We start from the raw sequence: 22,514 nt of genomic DNA on the forward strand, positions 1-22,514 counted from the left end.
GTACCCACCCATCACCTGCAACCGGAGGTACCCACTCATCATCTGCAACCGGTGGTACCCACTCATCACATGCAACCGGAGGTACCCACTCATCACCTGCAACCGGAGGTACCCACCCATCACCTGCAACCGGAGGTACCCACCCATCACCTGCAACCGGAGGTACCCACTCATCACCTGCAACCGGTAGCACCTATCCACCTGCCGCAACCGGTGGAATCTACCAACCACACGGAACCATTGGAGCTAGGATATCTACCTTATCTGACCACTCTCCGCCAAGTTACAATGATGTCACTGACCTCCAACAGCTCCCACCGCCAAGTTACAATGATGTAACCACAAGTGGTGGAGGAACTAATCTACCAATGACGGCTGGTTTGCAAAAACATCCTTATCAGTAAACAAGATCAACTAGTGTTGACCCAGTTAAATAGATGACTTACCTCACCAATTGGAGGTGATAGAAAACAGTTACGGAGTACGGACTAACGGACTTAATTAAATACTGTACTAACAACATAATAAGTTAATTTTTTATTATTATTAAGCTAATATTAATATTAAGTTATTATTAATAATTAACAAGCACCATGAGAGTAGATGTAGTTGAGTATTTTGATGTGAGTTGAGAGTGCTAGATCTATAATATCAGTGCTGCTGTCTCGGCCTGTTATCAGTATCCACAGCACTTGGAGCACCTTGTTCAGAGATTACTCCTTCCTTATCGTCCTCTGCCAGTCTGACATTTTTTTCACAAAATTTGTACACAAACTCGACGTGTTGCATCAGAAAGTGGAAATTGAAATAATATTTATTGGAAACAGTACAAATAGTAGATAAAATGAAGGCTCCCGTTCATCACCTTTACAATATCTTGGATCTATTCTCAATGGGTAAATAAAAATTTGCGAAATTATGCGAAATAAAGAATTTAAAAGGAATCCCTGTTTTTTTTATAACAACTCTCTCATTGAAGAAGACAAGTCAGAAATATTTAATACCATGACAAATCCAAAGGTCATGTGTTCGTATGGTCAAGTTACGATAATTATTCAGTTTGGAAAGAGAACTGCCTTGTAATCAAGGTACGTAACTAAATATTACACAACCATGTTCTCAAGTATTATTCTCTGCAACATACATAGTTATTTTTGATGACACCTTATTTGACTATTAAATTTCATTGCACATTGATTTAACTGTCCGCTAAATAAATTACAGGGGGGGGGGGGGGGGAGGGGGGGGGGGGGAGGGGGGGGGGGTGTCACGTCAGTTTATGTCCGCCTATGTCCTGTCCTTTTGGATTCTATGAGACAACGGACGTGGTTTTTGGGACATTGGCGGACTCGGACGGACATTTGCGGACCCGGACGGACATTGGCGGACTCGGACGGACATTGGTGGACACAGAAGGACATTGGTGGACATTAGCGGACATTGGTGGACATTAGCGGACAAACATTTTTTCGCAACTTCTATGTATTATAATTTTGTACAAAGCAAACGACTTATTATAATCACTTATTATAATCACACTAAAGCTTTGAAAACCGAAAAAAATATTTTTGGCTCAAAATAATCAGGGTACCTTGAAACATGAACTGAAATAGTTTCTAGAAAAAGTTTGAGATTTTTGACTTGGATAATTTTCAGTCTGAGTCGATCTCGATACAAACCTTGGAAGGCAGAGCTCCCGCTTGCGAGCTCGTGTCACAAAGGGGAGGCCTGCCTTTCGAGATCGCATAACAAAGGGGAACCCTCGACTCCTAAATCGTATATATCGAAGGGTTTTACCAGAAAAACTTTGAAACAAGAGAAGGATAAACCCGATAAAGTTATTAACTGAACTGACGTATTACGAAAAACTTTACGGCATGATCATGATCTGCATTAATTTGTTTGATCAAACTCCATGGGTTGCACAATGCACAGTAAGCAAAAGAAGATTTATGAATCTTGCAATGAAATTGTTATCACTGAAGGTGTTATCAATTTATATCAATTTACCCAGCTAACGAATCGAAAGCAGAACCGATTCAGCACTGACCAAACATCAGAGAGATCTTTGGGTCCAGATTTTATGTCCGAATAATATAAGAGGTCTAAAGTATAAAGATCTCACCAATATTCCCAATATTTATCTAAATCCAGTCACTAAATCCGGTCGCTAAATCCAGATCTCTATTTGTGTCGTCAACATATCTTTGAACAGTTACACAGGGTACACAGTAGGCACAGTACCTATTTAACGAAATATAGGGAATATAACAGCAAAAATTGAACATTTTATTTAGCAATTTAGGTGTCCATTAATGTCCGCTAATGTCCGCCAAAGTCTGTATATGTTGAGACTTTAACCCCCATACCAAACCTCTACAACATCACATCTCCGGCCCCAACTTATAATTAGAAGTCCATCATTTCGGCCAGGCTTATCTCTGTTTAGAGGTCTGACATTCTGCGTCAAATAATACAAGCTTGTTCATAATAACCTATCATAAAGGATGAGAAAGTAAGAGATGAAAAAATGAGATTCCAAAATGTATGGCTATTTACTGGCTAAAATATTGGTACGCGAATTCGTTTCGAGTGTGCTATATTATAATTATATCAGTCTAAACTCGAACTTTCCCGATCTACATTTAAAATTAAATTGTAATGAAGGTAATTAAGGAAATATTTAATATTGTTTTGATTATTGTATTTACGTACTGTATTGTATTGTATTGATGCATTTTGTATATTTTGAAAGTTTTCCCAAAAAAAACCTTCCCGACCTATGACTTTTGAGAATGTTTCAAAAACCGCCTGCACCACCTCATGCATTTATGTTTTGTGGACCAAAAATTTGGAATGAACTAAACTACTCAGTGAGATCATTATCATTTTAAGTAGAATGTTTTAAAAATGACGTTTTATTTCCACCTAGCTTTTAATAATATTCCTAATATTTGTCCATAATGTCTGAGCTAATATGAAAGTACATAATTTTAATTTTGGTAACTTCATACAAATATTTGTACTAGCCAAACTGCTTCGCCGAACGATAAAATTGATCCTGTCAATGAATTTAACTTGCAATAACTGTCAACTGATATGAATCAGAACCAGGTCCATTCATTCTTTTTAACACTTTTACTTATGTCAAGAAAAAGGTGCCTATTGCTTCTGAAGGCTAGTAGACATTATCCACAGTCCACCTTAACAAGCAAGTACAGCATCAATTGGACAGATTTAACCAGTATACATGTAACCATTATACATGATGACGACTAATGTCGTGTGTGCAGAGGCTGGTTACCTGGGGACCCCAGGCTATTATGTTCATAAACATAATAAAGATTTGGCGGAATGACAGGATGAGCGCGGCCCAGTAAAGAGGCTGGTTGACAGTACCGATTAGTCGTTTGTTATGAAAATTAAAAGCACATGTGCGCGGCTCTACCGCGCGCGCGCAAATTTAAGTCGCAGTGAGTGCTAAAATGTCATACTCTACGGAAATTGTACTGACAATTTGAGCCTTTCTTTGTGTGAAAAGTACCACGGTTTTCACAAAAGTCAATCGTTTCAGCAATGTAAACGCGTTTATTGTTAAAAATGTAAACAATCTCAATAAATTACAATTTAAAATGTTTAAAAAGATCATTCGCAAAATAAGACATAACAATATAACTAACAAAGCAAAACAAGAGGGGTTGTTAGACTTGAAAACTAGTGACCCAGGCCATATTTTCTTGACACGTGACGTTGATTTGAATATTTTAATGGTGGCTGCTGAGAGCTGATTGGTTAGTGACTGTCACGTGACAGATTAATAAGGCTCATGTCCCCACCATAGCAATATCTAGGAAAATTATAATAAATTATGAGTGAAGTCCTTGAACCTGATAAAATAATAACAGCTTATGACCTTGAAAGTTACTGCAAATCACATTTCATGATTGAATTCAGCTGGCAAGCGATCCAAAATACTTTTAGGAAGTACATGTTCTGGAATAAAATAAGGCAAATTACGCCGCAAACTACCTATAATATCAGCAGTAAGAAATGTGCTGTTATGTTCTGAAAAGTTATTTAAATTATATTATTGAACTCGTTTAATAATAAAATAAAAAAATTAATCTTCCAAAATTATTTGCAGTTACTGGCATTGCACTGTTGCTAAAATATCTGTTAATTTCGCCTTAAAGACGGGTTATATATTATAATTTAAATATCAATTTATAACCATATTACCTGTAAATAAAAAGGGAAGGAAAAACAACTTGAATTAAGTAACTAAAACAAACTAAAGTAATGTTGATAAACTACTGCTACTAGGTCCATCCTCTTCTTCATCATTCCCCCCGTTGTAGAAATAAGACATTAAATTTATCAGGAATAAAACTCGTTTCTCGATGGCCTCAGTCTCAGTTTCGTCCTTACAGACACTGTTCCCACAAAATACTCGCATGAAGATGCTGAACAAGTTCTCTTCTCCCGCTACGCTCTCGCAAATTTCCCGCATTTTTACTGGGTCTTCTATCTTCTCTTTGTTGATCGCTTGTTGCTCTCCTGAAAGATAAAATATCGATTAAAAACCAGCACATACATAGATCAATTATAATAGAAAAATGTTATATAGCTAGCTTTTCAGATTACAATTTGAAGCTCGGATCGAATTGTCAACAACTTACGGTTGTTTAAATAAATCAAAGTGAAAGAAAAGACATAATAAGCAAAATATAAACTTGTGATATAAAATAGACCGATTACATAATAATTTAACATACGTCATTTCGCTAACTAATTTCACTTTTAAAGCTTTACTACATTACATCACTATCATTACTTACTACAAACATTTCACTATTTCACTTTTTCACTAATATTTCACTACTAATCCTTACCCAATATCTTGCAGGTTATAGTAACCAGACTCTCGTATCCACTTAAAACCTTGTTGTTATGATCTTCTAATAAAGTATCGTAATGTTTCCTTGACATGGTAGAGATTGTCTTAGTTTGCAATCTCAAAGCTTCTGATATACTCTGTATTGATACCTGAATATTGTTAGTGTTAATGCTAGAATGCTGTAAGATAAAATAACGGTGGTATTAATATGGAATGATAGGAATGTAGGGTGAAATGTAACACAATCTTTCTGACTATACAGTATGATATAAAAACTTCCAACAATTATTCAGCTGAATTTATGAACAGTGAACAGTAATTTCATAACTCCACAAATAAGCAGTAACCACATTAAGTGACCACAATAAACAGTGACCAGTGACCAGTGACCAATGACCACATTCCCCTTACCTCTAAAGATTTGACAGCATCGTTCTTCTTACACAGGCTCTGATAAAGATTGGTATTTATAGTCTGAACCTTGCTGTTTGTGGACTTTAGCTCCTCTATCTCAGCTAGTAGTTTACTGATAGTTTGCGGAGTGTTTAGCTGCAGTTCCACGTTTTGTAGCCGGAGTTCAGCGCTCTGTTTCTTAAATTCTGCCAGATGTTCCTGTGATAGTTGTGTGGTTATTATTTGTTACTCATTATTATTCATTACTCCATGTTACTCATCAAAAGAGGTAGGATATTTTGTAAAGCCCCCAAATATCAAAACAAGAATCTCTGAAATGAGTTATGATTCTTACAGGGAATTTTATAGGGTATTTTTTTCTAGTCATTCTGATAACTCACCTCCATCTTTTTGCTTTGATCGTTTTTGTGAGACAGTTGTTCGTTAGTTGATTGAGTGAGGTGCTTGTTGGCATCCTGCCATTTGGTAGACATGCTCTTTACAGTAGTTCTCAACTCTCTCTCAGTACGCAACTGTAAGATTTGTAAGATTGGTAAGATTTGTAAGATTTGTAAGATTGGTAAGATTTGTAAGATTGGTAAGATTTGTAAGATTTGTAAGATTGGTAAGATTGGTAAGATTTGTAAGATTGGTAAGATTTGTAAGATTTGTAAGATTTGCAAGATTGGTAAGATTTGTAAGATTGGTAAGATTTGTAAGATTTGTAAGATTGGTAAGATTTGTAGGATTTGTAAGATTTGTAAGATTTGTGAGATTTGTAAGATTTGTAAGATTTGTACAAAAATTATTACAGGAATGACAATTTAGAAGCGGCTTTTCACATCATACTCTAACATTCTACTTAAAGTACAGTTTGCCTGTCGGATTACATTACGGTGAATTGGTGGATAAGCTATTGAGAAGTGCGAAAGATAGAAAATGATAGAGTATGGTTGGGCAGCATGTCAAGACGAACAAGTTTTTAATTATGCATCAAATTTGTGAGGACATAAAAACTACGCAAAGATGTTTAAAAGACAATCGTAGCTGTTGCCAGAATACATATTATCACTACAACCAAAACTAGAAAACAAAAATTCAATACATTTACAAAACATCTTACTTGTTCCACGATATCAGCAATTCTCTGGTTTAATTTTTTGTTCGTCTGGGTTAACACTTTTATCTTCTCTAAGGAACAGAATTGTGTGGTTAATTAGTAGTTAATTAGCAAGTAGTGAACTAGTTAATTAGTATTTAAGTAGCAAGTAGTGAACTAGTTCATTGAGTAGCCATTTTGTGGACTGAAAAGTGCCATTTTATTAAGAGTTGTCTGTCCATTATAATATCAAATACAAAAGGTTTGACCGATTAACTACATTAACGACAAGAGAAACGCCATTGTCGGACGTGAGGAGAGTGAGGACTCCTCAAACTACATTAAATACATTCCTTCTGTAACGTCCTCAATAAATATAGTTACGAAAACAAAATATAATACCTCCAGCTTTGATGTTTTGCTGAAGGAGTAACCGTTCAGCATCAGATGTTCCACTCGAGCACAATGGGCTATTATCGTGACCAGATTCTGGGTTCACATGATCTTCCAGTATTTCAATGAGTTTGGCGGGTTGAATTTGGTTGTCTGAATTTGTCGGTCTTTCTGGCTTCAAACCCCTAGCTCGCGGATATATTGAACTTTTTGACGTTATGTTGATCCCCCAAGTTTTTTGGGGATGTGCCTGAAAATGGTCATTTTCAGTTTCTTGTCTCTTGAATTGGAAGGTTTGCAGGTGCTAACGGTAGAATCTTTGCAAGCAAGCAATTATAGAAATCTTATTGATCAATAATAAGTGGAGGTTATTTAAAAAAACAAAACAGAGAGACACTAAGGTGGTACCTCGTCAGGAACCGTATATATACAATAAATTAAATCAAGTGATGCAATTGGCAGAGCACAATCGTAAATCCTGAGCAATAGATATCATCTATCCCTCGTAGCTCTTCTCCTCAGGTATCAGGTTGAAGGAGACATTGGATATAGGGGCAGTCCATGCCTTCTTTGCCTTTCCACGTACACCTCTAACAGCTACTAGCACACTCCTCATTATATCCATGCTCAGGCGTGTCCTGATGTTACACATCACCTGGCTGTAGTCCTCCTTTGTCTTGGTGGCTATCAACACAGCAAGTCTTCTTATGAAACACTTGGCCTCCGGTGCCATTCCTCCTGTAGTGGTAAATACAAGGGGGACGAATGACCCTTTCTCCAATTGTAGCACTCGGTTCATGTACTGGTTCTTTTTCTCATTCTCGTGCAGAGTGTAGAGCTGTGGCATGGTCTTTCCTTGATATGTAGGCGATTTAGGATTGAAAATGCGCACATCAAAGAAAGTCCTCTCAAATGTGCTCCACACTCCTCTTGCTGATATATCAAGCCTAGCCTTATCAGCATTGTTGCCCTTTTGTTGGAAGTTGGCCGATTCTATAGGTGTTAAAAGGGGCTCAATCCTCACATCCTTGGTCACCAGCCTAAGGTATTCAGCAACGGAGTCTCTCACGTTGTTATGACGGTAGTTCACATACCCCCCTCTCTTACAGTTGAGGATATGATTGTGATCATTCTTGGCTCCGCAATCGCAGAATCTTGGGGTGTTAGGGATGTCCCAACCATACCGGAGATGAACAGCATCTCTGAAGTCTTGCTTGCTGTAAGCATACCCTAGCTGTTGAATGGGGAGACATGTTAGCCAAGCTCCTGACCCATGCTCTTGTACCAGCTGCAATGACTCCCTGGTATTCTCATCCACTTCACTCATTATCTCAGCAAGCTCCTTCTTCAAGCGTAATTCTTTAACTAACTTGAGGCAATCTACTCTGCCCTTTATCTTAATTTTATCCAACTTCATCAGGGATGTCTCCTGGTGATAGATAAGGTCAACCAGCTCCTCTGTTATCTTAAGTGACGTCTGGTATTCCTTCTCCGCGATCTCTACTGGATTAACAATACCAAGCCCCCCTAATCTTACAGGTAGCGATAACATTCTCCTGTGCAGATCAGACACATTCCTACCAATAATTGCAGGGATGAACTTTTCTCTTATACACTTCTCCAATGGGATGAAGAGGTCTTTAGTGTCTTGGATGGTACGCATCACAAAGGTCCACCGATGACATAGGGCTTTGGTATACCCTGATAGGGCTGCCTGAGGTTCATCGAGGGCAATATCTGACAACTCTTCTACATCCTTCACCCATTTCTCTACTTTCTTTTTTACATATGTCTCTCTAGCCTCCTCTCCACCTATCACTGCTCCCAGATGACGCTCCCCATCACATGTGATCTCTATACCAGTCTCTCCAAATAAAAACGTGGCTGCTGGTAGTAGCGATTTTTCTTTTAAGATAAGAATAGTCTTCACTGCTTTAGGGAAGTAGCCTAACTTAGGACCGTTTACACTGAGTAAATCCCACCACAGCCGGAGTTTCTTCAGGGTACCTGCTGCTGCAGAGTCATCTGCATACCACGCTTGCATCAATTCTCCTAACTTTGTCACGCTGGCCAGGATGTTGATAAGAGGACGAATACCGATAGCATACTCTGCCATTGCTGCCACATCCCCTTGCGTTGCCCCTTCATCAGAGTAAATTATCTCACACGAATATGTGTCGTTGACAATGAGTTTGGCTGATTTCTGATAGGTGTTTTTCAGGTATTGGTGAAACGGAGGACATAGCTGCCTAATGTTGTGAATAGCTGCTTTGCGATTAAGCCTGTTAAACGCATTATCAGCATCAACAAGAAGCACTGCCTCTGTCTTAGGATCTTCCCATGTCCTCTTAACTGCTCTGATGGATGCCTCAATGCCTGACTCTAGCCCAGCACATGACTGAAGAGGTCCTGCAGCCTCTTGTATATCATCCTTAATTACCCCAATAACCACCTTGCCAACAATACGCCGAAGAACCTCTCCTACCCCCACCGGCCGTACACCAGGATTACCTCTCTTATCGTCACCCTTATTCAGTGGTACCAGTCTACAGGCCACAAACTCATTCAGACTCTCTGGGTTAACATCCTCTACACACAAACGCTTTGCAAATTCAGCTATTGCACCGCAGAGTTGAAAAGGAAGTTTCCCATACGCTTTAGAGCACAAGATGTGCTTCCACCCATCTGCATCCAAATGGGTTGGGCCACCTGAGCCCTTAACATGGAGTGCCGCTTTCTCAACTAGCTCTGCCGATATTTCAGCAAATATCACCGACTGTGCCTGAGGCGCTGTTATAGGTAGAATGATATCAGCTGGAGGTGTCTCAGCTTTAGGATGTTTCTCTTGTAATAGACTCTTTATCTTTCTATTTAATGTGTGTACCCCAACAACTGAGTCTTCGTTGTTGATGAGCTTCATGGCCTGACATACTTTACCCACCATCATTAACCTACTAAAGCCTTTCATTTTTGATGGATCTTCAGACTTTTTCCTTCGTTTTAGCTTCTCCTGGATGACACGAGCCTCATCCATGAGGGAATTGAGGTCGCCATCCTTCCACTTTTCTAGTCTATCTACCAGGTACTTGGCATTGTCTCTAGCTTTTGACTTAGATGAAGGCTTCTGTAACATAATAGGGATAAATATATGGACTAGCTGCAATGAAAGACTCTCCCAGGCCGTTTTATTCACAAACAGGTACAAAAGTCGTGTCAACTCTTTGATAAACTTCTCCCCACTCTTACCCCTTGGCACCATAAACAAATTCCTACACCACGTAATAATTTCATCATATATCCCCGTAAGTTCTGACCGTATACACCCTTCCCCAACCATGGTACCCCACGTCAAATTATTTGATCTATTCAACTGGCAGCAGTCACAGTACCATTCATCATCTTCACTGGTTTTATGATCCTCATACTCTTCATCACTCATACACAAGCAGGCCTTATGAATCCAAACCTCGCACTCCTCACACTGCAAAGCATCTACATGCCATTCAACTCTGGTTTTACATATAGGACATATGTCATCTATCTTCTCCTTCTCCTTTGGTCTACATTTTTTCTTCTTATCAACTCTTGTTTTATGATTGATGTTTACTTCTAGGACTTGAGGTCTATTTAACAAGGGTTTCTCTGTTCTGATGTGGCGCCGAAAGTCATATCTCGAAGAAGATGATTGAAGTTTGATAGAATTGGTTGAGTTTAATACTTTCTGATTATACACAGGTTCGTTAGTACTTTCTTCTTCAGCTTGTCCGTTGGTCTCTACATGTTCTGTACTGGCTGGGGCACTATCAGTGTGCCCCGTTTGCCCGTCCTTGTTTGCCATCCCTGAACTCAATAAATGTAATAGATTTGTAGTGTTGTAATTAGTTTAAATAAGGTGGTACCTGCAGTAGCTGTCTATTGCGGGAGGGAATCACCAATTTATGACCGGATTGCTTTTCAATTTCACAAAAACCATTGGAAAGGATTTCGTAGTGGCGTTTACAAACGATGAGAACAGGCACAGTTGAAGAAAACATCGGATGAACGATTTGAATGCATCCACTGGAACATTGTTCGGCAATCGTTTTTCGGTAATGTCGCTTTTTAAAATGAGTGCCATCAGTTGATAAACCAATAAGGTCGCACCGCTCGCGCTTTGGAGACGCCTGGAACTGGATTTTACATCTATTAATTATTGTTAGCGTTACTTTTTTGTGGTTGTAGGGAAGCCCAATTAATTTTTATCCCAGCGTATATTGATGCAAACAGCAAAATTTTGGGACCATTTAATAAGTCTATTGGTAATCTAATTTGAATACCTATTAAAATTTGAATATCTTTTTTCATTTAAAATTTGTGATCATTTATTCTATGCTTAAACTGTAAGCAACGAGCAAACTAATCAAATTATTGCTATTATCAATTATAATTATAGTTACCTGTGAATTATTTGTTATCTCAGACAGGTCACAGTCAGTGGGCCCAAAGTCGAAAGTCCCTAAGCCAGCCATATTTTGACAAGGATCACAAGTTTTTTCTTCGCTGGGCCCACTTTTGTCTGGGCCACTTTTTGGTAACGTAATAACAGTGGTTCCGATGACTCCTTTAATGTGTTGATTTGAAGCATTTGACTGAGTTACGGCATTGGGTTGGGGCAAATCTTCAGTTTGAAGATTGAATATTTCACCAGGACTTTTTTTCTTGACAATTATCATTCTACATTTCTGTGACCCCGTATGAGGTCCTAATTCATTCAAATCGCTTTTTTTTTGAGCTGAGGCCTCGTCTGCGCTATTCTTTTTACCATCTTCCTTATCCTTCTTGTCTGCGCTATTCTTTTTACCATCTTCTTTATCCTTCTTGTCTGCGCTATTCTTTTTACCATCTTCTTTATCCTTCTCGTCTGCGCTATTCTTTTTACCATCTTCTTTATCCTTCTCGTCTGCGCTATTCTTTTTACCATCTTCTTTATCCTTCTTGTCTGCGCTATTCTTTTTACCATCTTCTTTATCCTTCTCGTCTGCGCTATTCTTTTTACCATCTTCTTTATCCTTCTCGACGGCGCTATTCTTTTTACCATCTTCTTTATCCTTGTCAGACTTTTCAAAAACTTGATTGAGGATGTCCATGGTATGATGATATTGCATTTCCCAATCCATATTCAACAGATGACCGTCCACAAAATTCCTCAGGAATATTGTCTGATTTACATTTATCTTTTCAACGAATTTAATGTCTGTCATGGTTTGGCGCATGAACATGCGTAAACTCGATAGATGCTCCTCGTTGACGGGCGTGGAAACATCAACATCAACATGATTTCCTTCTACAGTTGGGGCAAGTTTTTCGAGCCCTTTTTCTTGTAATAATTGTTTGCACATTTCACGACTTTGAAAAATTGGATCCAGATCGAATGTATATTTTTCTAGCAGCATCAGAGTTCTTTTCAAGTTAGTGATTCGTGTGGTGACCATCTTTTGTGTTTCTGAACTATCTATCATATAGAATAGTCTATAGATAAGAGATCTTTCAGAGACACTCATTTCTACAAATGCGCTGCTGTTTCTTACACGGGCTCTCAAATAGGCTAATAAGTTAGGAGACTTCTTCGTAATAAAATCATCTAACACATCATCAATGGCCGAGCAAAATCTTCGATAAATTGAAGGAACCTTTCTCCAGCTAGAAAATAGAGTTTCAGCGAAATTGGTTTGTATCAGAGGCGCGATAACAGACTCTTGGTCTTTGATAAAATCAATAATTTTAGTACAACACGATTTTCTCCTCTTATCGAACTTCATTGTAGAGAATATACCAAATGCTGAAATCATAGAGAGAACAGGATGGCTATGTTTTTTGAAAATAGACTCAAAAGACTCTCCATCTGAAGCAAGCAAAAGCAATCCTTTTTCAATTTCTTTAGACTCGATTAAATCTTTTACAAGATCTTTGAGTTTATTCGAAAAGACAGAGCAGAAACTCAAAAAGTCAACATCTTTCAGCTCACTACTTTTGACATAAAATCTAATGCTCGAGTCGTTGACATCCTCACATTCTTCAGATGTATTTTCATTGGTAATGGGAGCCGTATTTTTGACAAGCCCTATTATCCCAAGGTCTGCAAATTTACAGAAAGAAGAAGAAGATTCCTTTCCTTCCGCACCACTGCAATCACTATGGTTAAAATCATTCGCTGGGATTCCATCTTGGTTTTCTTCATCAGTCTCGTCTAGTATAACCTCAGGGCACTTCAGATCAGTGCAGGGTTGGGACGATATCGATAAATCAGGAGGTGATATTATGGTGGAACAATCGTCATTATAAGATCTCATTATCTCTGGAGATGATAGATCAGATTCATTGATCGTGTCGTTCATTAGCAGTTCTTTTTGCTTCTCATATGAGCTCTTAGTGCCTGCTTCTTTGCTCGAAGTTGATTCTATATCCTGGCAATGGTCTGCGATTGGATTTGAACTTTTTGTATCCTTCAGTTGTTTAATAATTTGTTTCAGTTTCGTCAAATCTGTTAGATGCATTTTGTCGGGCCTAACTCGAGACACAAAATTGTCGATGAAAATTCGAGTTGAAAGGTCGAATGAATGAACCACAGGAGCATGGGTTGCTGTTAGATTTATCAAGACATTCCTCAAACCTCTTACTTCAACTACTCTCAATATCTCCTCAGCCTTTTCAACATCTCTCTGACAAGGATTAGCCACACCAAACGCAAAAGCCTCCATAAACCTCACCGCTTCATCATCCAGATTATAGACTTTAGCATAGTCCGGCTGATCAATAATGTCTGCTAACTTGGATCTAGAGTTCTTAATGGCCAGCCGCTTTACAGGATTATCTGGGATAGTATCTTGGATCCCCTTTAGAATCTTCTCGACTCTGTTCCTTACTGATGGCGAGTTTATGAACTTATCGCTCATGAAGTTCTTCAGAAACATGACGGTATGTTCCTCCAGCACATAACTCTCTTGACAATTCTCCTCACTCAGATATCCCCTCAGTCTCTCTTTCAGAAAGTCTCTTGTAGCATCCTTGTTCTGTAATGCGAATGGGTCGTCCTCCATTTGGGACATGTCAAAGTGTGATGAAACACGTTGATTTTGTAGGGTTGTACTTCCAGGGCCGACTCTTTGGCCTCTGTAAAGATCTCCTGAGGTTGCTTTGCTTCTGGACGAGTCCTTTCCTTTGCTGAAATTAAGATTAGCACCAATATTGAAATTCATCCCTGGATTCACTTTCTTTTTGATTGGACCCCCCATCGGTTTAGGTACTGATTTAGTTCTCCTGCCACGATAAACAACCTCGCCGCTGTCTGAAAGGGGAGATTTCAGAAGTATTTGTTGGTTTGAATAAAGAGGTTTAGCATTAGGAGAGGGTGTAGGAGTGCACACAATTTTAATCTTTCTGAATGGTGGTCGATCCTGGGGAACAGTTGTTACAGGAGAAGATGGCACGTGGGTTCTTTTGGCTTTTTTGGTTGGTTTGCTGGGAGCAGGGAGCAGTTCAAGGTCCGGTAACGGTATTTTCTCTTGTTTTTGTAGCACTTGCATGTATTGGCGCCTGAAAGTATTTAGCATTAGAATAATTCTTTATTTCATGTTTGATGTTTGATAAGCTTGGTTTCGAGCAAGTTGGAGATAACAGTATGAAAACATTCCCAATTATTAAATCGTATATATTATAAACCAAACGTAGTTATATATATATTATATATATTATTTTGGGAGATATGTTTGTAGTGGAACAGATAATTAGATGGTAGTTTTTGAATTTTGATTTACGACTAAATAACCAAACGATAATAAATTGAGGCAGTTTTTTTCCCAAAACGAAAAATTAGTTTTAAAGATGCTCATACCTTCCTTTAGTAATGGGAATGAGTTTCCCAACCTCGACAATACTGCTTATCATGGTGTTGAAGACGTTACGTGCAGTACCTTGGTAGTTGAGTGGAAGGGGGATTGCAGTGTGGTATAATACCTGGAGGTTGCAGGATTAAATAATGGTTATTGGGAGTATTGTAAAATATCACGGGGTATGCATAAATGTTGTTTGTACAAAAAAATTCTGGGCTAATGCAAACATAATATAATGTAATATAAGAATATGTTGACCCCAAATCACTTTATAATATTAGTATTATGAGGACAGACTGCGAGTCACCTCAGACTGGCTGGCAGAAGTTTCAAAACAAATAACAGTTGCTCACTATTATATGACTATATAATATGACACACTATATTGTATCATGCGAACGTATCACATTACACAATACACATCTTCCAATCAGAAACAGAAAGAATTATAATACAATAATACCTTGGCTTCGTTTCGTGCTCGGGCTCGCCCTCCGCTAAAGCATCGGGCATTATCGCCCATAGCCCTCAACAGCCATTGAGGTATTATCTCTATTATAATTCAAAAGATTCTTTCTGCTGTACGACCGCCCACGTGCAAATCAGACGATAAATAGGAAGTTGCGTAGTTACCATGGTAACGAGGGTTAAAAGTGCACTTGCAAGTTGCACGTGCAAGGATTTGAGAGGGGCATTTTGATCGGTTTTTTGTTATTACGTGGTGTTCAGTGCGAGTTATAGTTTAATTGGCTGTTTCTTCGGTTGTGATGGATATTTGTTGATGCTGTAAAAATTGACTACGAAAGAATACTATTAGCTTCCTCCCTGTGACCACGGGCTTTCTAGTTGTATTATAAAATAATAACTTATATACGATAATAATATTACATAATTGCAAATTATAATTACATTATAATTAAGTAATTACATAATGACCTCGCCCGAGTATCTAAAGAGATGGTAAGGAGGTATCTTCTTGTGGTTGAACTGGTTATGTTCCACAACTCTGGTTATCCTACATGACTCTGTCTTGCTGGGCACGCCCCAACATGTTCCCTTTTCGAACTCACGGTCTTCTTTAAGCTCTAAAGCAAGGGTTTAGTGTGTATTTGTTATATACTTCAGTGTATGTGTAAACTTGTAAAGAGATGGGAATGTTTTATCAAGTGAAAAGTACTTAATTAAATAACAGTTAATTAATTAAATCAAATTTACTTCTGGCACGTTTTCTTTTTCCTTTTGGTGTAGATCCACCTTGTTTATCTATTTTCATTTCACCAGTCACTAGGTCGGTCATGACGTGAAAACTCAATGTCTCGTCCTTACTGAAAAGAAAACTAGTACAGGGAAATCCGTCTGAAAAAATCGATCTGCTGACACACGAAGCTTTCAGAGGATTTTTGACGTTTTTGAGTTCCATTAGGTGCCCTTTATGGCTGACCAACGTTTCCTAACTTTTCCACGTGTCTTAAGGCCACTTTTTGCCACTTTACCACATTTTACCACCTTTCTTGTTTGTCGAATATCTTTAGTTGTGAACATCGTAAAAAGTTGCGAATCAATCGAGTGTGTTCATATTATCAGGAAGAAAAACTTTTGTTCTAACAATTTTTACGTCAGATAATAAGTTAATTGGATAATTATCAATTAACCAATTAGCAAAATTCTAAAAATTTTTTATTGGCTAAAAATGATCGGAATAGCTTAAAACACGGAGAAAAGTAGTTTTTAGAAAAAATTTGAAAATTTGTCACTCACATTTTTTTTTCGAGAAAAATTTCGAAAATTCAAAATATTTTTTCCCGCCAAAAGTGATCAAATTGCATAAAACGCGGAGAAAAATGATTTTCAGAAAAAAACTTAGTCAATTTTTCGTTTCAAGAATACTTAAATCACCAATATTTGTAGTTGGAGTTCAGTAAATCTCGGCAGATTTTAGTAATAATCAGGAATTACTAACTCTAAGTGGAAAGGTCTGAAACTGAAAAACGTTAAGTTTAACCATATAACGGTCGCGATATAAGAGTTTCATAACTAATTACAATACAGCCTTATCAATTTTCACAGAAACTGCACCAATGGCACAGTCAAGATCGAAACGATAGCCTGCTGTACTATACTGTCATTTTATTGATTTCAATGATGAATCAGTGGGGTTAAGATAATCACATTTGTAATAAATAAAACCTCTCTGTACCGTCAATTGTGCTAATCTAAACCGGCCTACCTGTATTACCAGACCTCTTCTTTTCCTCAACAATCAAACCGAGTTGTTCATATCGCATTTGGTGGGTGATGTAAACTAATTAGTAATACATATTATTGAGCTATATTCAATCACAATACGACACAATGCAACACGTGTATATTATATTATGGCCCTTAATGAGGTATATGAAACGTTCTATACCGTACACTTATTGTTTCTCCCGTGAGAGGCCCGATATGGAGAGATTTTACAGTTTATCACGAAAACGTCTACTTGGTCTCATGGCTCTTTGACAGTTCAAAGAAGGCAAGAAAAGACCAGAAAGCTTAGAATGTCAACTCGCAAGAGCGGGCTACCGGACAACTGAACCCAATTTAGACATTTAGATTAACCCTAACTCTAACCCTAACCCTAACCCTAACCCTAACCCTAACCCTAACCCTAACCCTTACCAATTAAGCAGATTGGTTAGTGGGAACTAGGTTCAATTTGGTTCAGTTGTCAGTCTTCGATCTGTCCCACATTAATCCCGAGCTGATCATCATGGGCCCCGAATATCCTGCGGGAAGAACCTGCATTTTTACTTCACGACGTCCGGATTTCAAATCAACATCCTCAATAACATTAACAATCCTTCCTGATCAGGATCTGTCTCTATTAGCAATTTCCAAAATATCCTGACTCTCGTGGAACATTTCACTGAATTAATTATTACCGGTTCTTTAAGTTTACTACCCCTTGCCCGACACTGTACTCGTATCTAAATCTTACCCTTTCCCGTATGTTACCCTTGTTGATTTTACTTTTAGCCGACCCCGACATATGGGGGTGATTTGAGGTATCCTGCAAATGAAGCGGTATGCAGTACAATACAAAACAGTCACAGTAGATGTTGGAAGGTGTATTTACACTTGCTTCCTGGACCTGGCTGTTCCTCAGTTTCCCTGATCTGTTCTTGCCCTTCTTCGAACTGTAAATGAGCCATGAGACCAAGTAGACGTTTTCGTGATAAACTGTAAAACCTCTCTATACCGGGTTTCTCACGGTATAAAGCGTTTCATAAACCTCATTAAGAGCCATATAAGATACACGTACTGTGTCGTGTTGTGATTGAATATAGCTCGATATGTATTACTACTTAGTTTACATCACCCACCAAATGCGATATGAACAACTCGGTTTGATTGTTGAGGAAAAGAAGAGGTCTGGTAATACAGGTAGGCCGGTTTAGATTAGCACAATTGACGGTACAGAGAGGTTTTATTTATTACAAATGTGATTATCTTAACCCCACTGATTCATCATTGAAGTCAATAAAATGACAGTACAGAAGGCTATCGTTTCGATCTTGACTGTGCTTGTATCACGTTGCGACCCCCACGGTCGTTTCACTATGGTCCTGACGATACAGGGGGAGCCGCGCACTTCGTGCGCGGCGGGTCATACAACGTATCGGTATGACAAGACTGTGCCACTGGTGCAGTTTCTGTGAAAATCGATAAGGCTGTATTGTAATTAGTTATGAAACTCTTATATCGCGATCGTATGGTTAAACTTAACGTTTTTCAGTTTCAGACCTTTCCACTTAGAGTTAGTAATTCCTGATTATTACTAAAATCTGCCGAGATTTACTGAACTCCAACTACAAATATTGGTGATTTAAGTATTCTTAATTGATAATTATCCAATTAACTTATTATCTGACGTAAAAATTGTTAGAACAAAAGTTTTTCTTCCTGATAATATGAACACACTCGATTGATTCGCAACTTTTTACGATGTTCACAACTAAAGATATTCGACAAACAAGAAAGGTGGTAAAATGTGGTAAAGTGGCAAAAAGTGGCCTTAAGACACGTGGAAAAGTTTGGAAAAGTTGGTCAGCCATAAAGGGCACCTAATGGGACTCAAAAACGTCAAAAATCCTCTGAAAGCTTCGTGTGTCAGCAGATCGATTTTTTCAGACGGATTTCCCTGTACTAAACGTTAGCTGAAAGATAACTGAGCAGTTAGATTTAGATTTATAAGGTCCATTATACTAGGTCAAGTTGCAGTGGCAAGAATATCTTATTCTCGGTAGGTTTTCATATTGAAGCGTTTGATAGATACTAAGTTTGATAGATACTAAATTTTCGTTTTTTAAACAAATTTTCGTTTAGTAAGTGCTTTGCGATTATTTCATTCATTAATCCGTTGTGATAGCTTCTAATATATAAATGGCTTAACACGAACATGTAATAGATAGGGGGGGGGGGGGTGTCTAATCTTGATTACGTAATATAGGAGGGGGGTTGGGTCTTGATTACGGGGGGGGGGGGGGGGGGTCAAACCTTGATTACGTAATATAGGGGGGGGGGCCGGGGGGGGGGTTCGGTCTTGATTACGGTTGATTACGGAGGGGGGGGGGGGGGGCCGGGGGGGTAAAAATTGCCAAAATATTGATTACGTAATATGTGAACGACCCCTTATCTCTGTATGGTGGAACAATAGGAAAGAAAAAATGTATATAGTTGTGAAGATTTTGTGTACCGATATTCTGCATTTAAATTCTTTTCATCTATTTACTTCCTCCGTATGTACACACTATAGAATTATATCTTTGTGATAAAGTAAACTTGATAATAAAATTAAAACATACATTTTGACAGGCTTCTGAGTTCTCAGAGTATCAGGGGTATAATCTGGATCACATGCTTGTCTACTCCTCGTTTTTCTTGATGGGTTAACATTATCATCCGGCACAATCCTTTCACTTTCGATTGATTTACTTTCGGTTTCACTTCGAGTTGTGGCAGGAGACTTAGTTTCCTCGGGGACTGCAGCAGGTCCGATATGTTTGGTAATACTGGCAGGAGCGAATCCTGGAAAGTTTTGTAGTGAAGTCCCGTATCAATTATTATAAAAATCTCACTCAAATTACAAGAGCGACTCTATGAGAAACAGGTGGTTCTTTATTAGTATAATTAATATAATTAGTATAATTTGTATAATTAGTATAATTAGTATAATTAGTATAATTAGTATAATTAGTATAATTAGTATAATTAGTATAATTAGGAGAGAGTGAAAGTTGCGGGATGGTGCGGGTACTTGCCAACATAACATAGTATTTTGCAATAATCTAACCACTTGTTCACTGTCATAATATATATATTTCTGCTTTTCTGCTCAGTGACTTGTTCGACCATGAAGTTTGATATATCAAACTTCATGGTCGAACAAATCACTGAGCAGAAAAGCAGAAATTATAGGTTTTTGCCAGTCTTGTTTTTTAAAAGAGCCATTATTCATGGCAGCATAAGTAGATTAGATTTTTAATAATTGTGTATTTGGCATTGACCGGAATATTTTCAGCAAATCAATGTTCATTTGTGATCAAGAACACAAGAGAACACAATTAAAATCAAACAAGAGATTCTGACGAAGAAAAGTAGTCAAAAGACATTAACGCTTTCTTAAAATTGATTAAAATCAGAACTAACAAATCAAATAATCAGTATTCCCAACAAACTATATTATATACCTATATTATATATACATATATGTATATGTATATTATATAATAATAAACTCACTGTTTTCAAGTTTCTGTATTACACAATGTCGAGCGTGTACTTTAACCCTGCTTGGTGCTGCAAACCCTCTCCCACAATCCTCACATCGGGACAGATTCAGATCTGAACAATAAAATAGTTTAAGTCACATTTTATACAGCAATTTATCGGTAAATATTTGAGTCAGCTAGATGATGCTGTAAAGGATAGTGTAAAAATATCAAGTCGTACTCATAAAGACGTTTATTATATAATAAGTTTATTTCAAGTAGAGCTTTTAATTCGTAACGCGTAACATGAAAAATAAAGGGGAAAAAACTTAGAAATAAATTTTGCAAATAAAATATGTCCTACAAATAATCTACTAATTACCTCGTCTTAGTAAACAAATGCAGTTGTGAAAATGAACTAGCTCCTCTATAATGGGCAGAATCTCCTTTGCCATCTCTGGAAACGCCTTAACGCCATCAAAAAGTGTCTTATACTTTGCTGGTAATTCCATCTGAAACGGTTTAATGAAAATGAAAAGATTCACAGATTTCTAGAAAAGCTCGGACTGAGCTTCTCAGAATTATTGGGATCACCATTCACAATAAATAAAATAAATTGATTGAATTCTAATTAGATAATTATATAAGCAATGAAATGGAAAGAAATGTTGAACTGTAAGTTAGAAAGTAAGCATTAATAACCTTCATTGTCATGAACCCCTCAGCCTGATCAATGTTCTCCTCTTGTTCCATGTCTTCAACGCTTTCCAGAGGTGCTGGTATTCTATCTGGGTCAGCAAATAGTTCTGTTTGTTCTGTGGATAAATCACGTGACCTGGTTTGGAGACCACGTGATTCGCTGTAATCACGTGGTGTTTGGTGGAGTAACGAGCACTCTTCATTGTCCTCAGCCCCGACTGTTATCTAGGGGAAATTTAGACTTATTTTCTGTCACGACAACAGATCTTTATTCTTTATGGGTTAATGGCTAAGATTAGAGTCATCTTAATTTTCCGATAAAGGGAGAGATATCCTTTTAGAGTTGTTTGCTAGGACGTTATCGAAAATGGTGACGATCCTCCAAATTGCACTATCAACTGGATGAAGTTTGAATTCTAGTTTTTGAAACAAATTATCCCAACCAAACCCTGTTTCCATTCGGTAGAATTTAAAGTAGTCTGAAAATAAAAACCTCAGTTTTTACGACAACTTCATACTCCTGTTTTATAACAGGTGCAGAGTGATCACCAGTTAATTCACTCTTGACGTCATCATTACATCTTGTGACGTCATCATTACGGGTGGTGACGTTATCATTACGGCTTGTGACGTCATTATTTGGAGTCGTGATGTCATCAGTCTGTCCTATCTCGTTGAGTAGTTCAAATGGTGAACATTCGAAGTCTATCGGCTCTTCTTTTACTCTGACATCGCCCGACATCACAAGGCTAATTATTATAATAATAATTAATCGTTATAATTAATTGTTGTAATTAATCGTTGTAATTAATCGTTATAATTAATCGATATTTTACTTATCACTTTTGGTTTAAAATGATAATGAATTTATAACATATATATATATAATATTCACTGATTAAACTTTCAAGTAGATTTACAAATTTTACATTTGAAACTTTTGTTACATTCGTTTATGATTTTTTATAAGAAAAACTTCATTGTTTGTTACTAGAATGATTATTAAGCAACTTTCAGCAAATTCTTTTAGCCAACTCTCATTTATATTTTAAACAAAACAATATTTATTTTCATGATATTCACCCCAAAAGAATTTATAAATCACGTCAATTAATTAAAAATTTTCCAGCAAAACATTTTCGGTAAGTAAAAAACAAGTAATTCTCTCTGATACTGCGGCCCCTGGCCGAATTTTACAAGTTTCATATTATATTATATACTGAGTAGTATAATGTAACAATAAAACTTATAAAAGAAATAAATATCATATAAATAATAAGTATGCGAATCGAACATAATATAACATGTATCAAAAGTAATTTTTCAGTTTTGAATATACAAACCTATAACAAACCTACAAAGTACTTACTTTGTAGGTTTGTTATACTTTGTAGGTTTGTTAAGGTAAAGCT

At 37.5% G+C, this 22,514-nt stretch overlaps 1 protein-coding gene across 1 annotated transcript; it reads right to left on the reverse strand.

Moving 5' to 3' along the window:
- Positions 1–3,592: 3,592 nt before the first annotated feature.
- On the reverse strand, positions 3,593–21,860 carry LOC134814007 (uncharacterized). The gene is made up of 16 exons (XM_063821966.1): positions 21,596–21,860; positions 21,106–21,327; positions 20,786–20,915; positions 20,435–20,536; positions 19,498–19,720; positions 15,866–15,975; positions 15,587–15,735; positions 14,653–14,774; positions 11,219–14,354; positions 10,682–10,951; positions 6,792–7,032; positions 6,414–6,481; positions 5,692–5,823; positions 5,309–5,509; positions 4,893–5,046; positions 3,593–4,557 (listed from the first exon to the last, which is right to left on the reverse strand). Exons 1-16 carry the CDS (start codon positions 21,842–21,844, stop codon positions 4,292–4,294), a joined length of 5,775 nt encoding a protein of 1,924 aa, XP_063678036.1. The 5' UTR covers positions 21,845–21,860; the 3' UTR covers positions 3,593–4,291.
- Between the last annotated feature and the right edge of the window lie 654 nt (positions 21,861–22,514).

This window comes from Bolinopsis microptera, chromosome 4 (assembly GCF_026151205.1).
Source record: "Bolinopsis microptera isolate Bmic1 chromosome 4, MBARI_Bmic_1.0, whole genome shotgun sequence".
In the NCBI taxonomy this organism is placed as follows: Eukaryota; Metazoa; Ctenophora; class Tentaculata; order Lobata; family Bolinopsidae; genus Bolinopsis; species Bolinopsis microptera.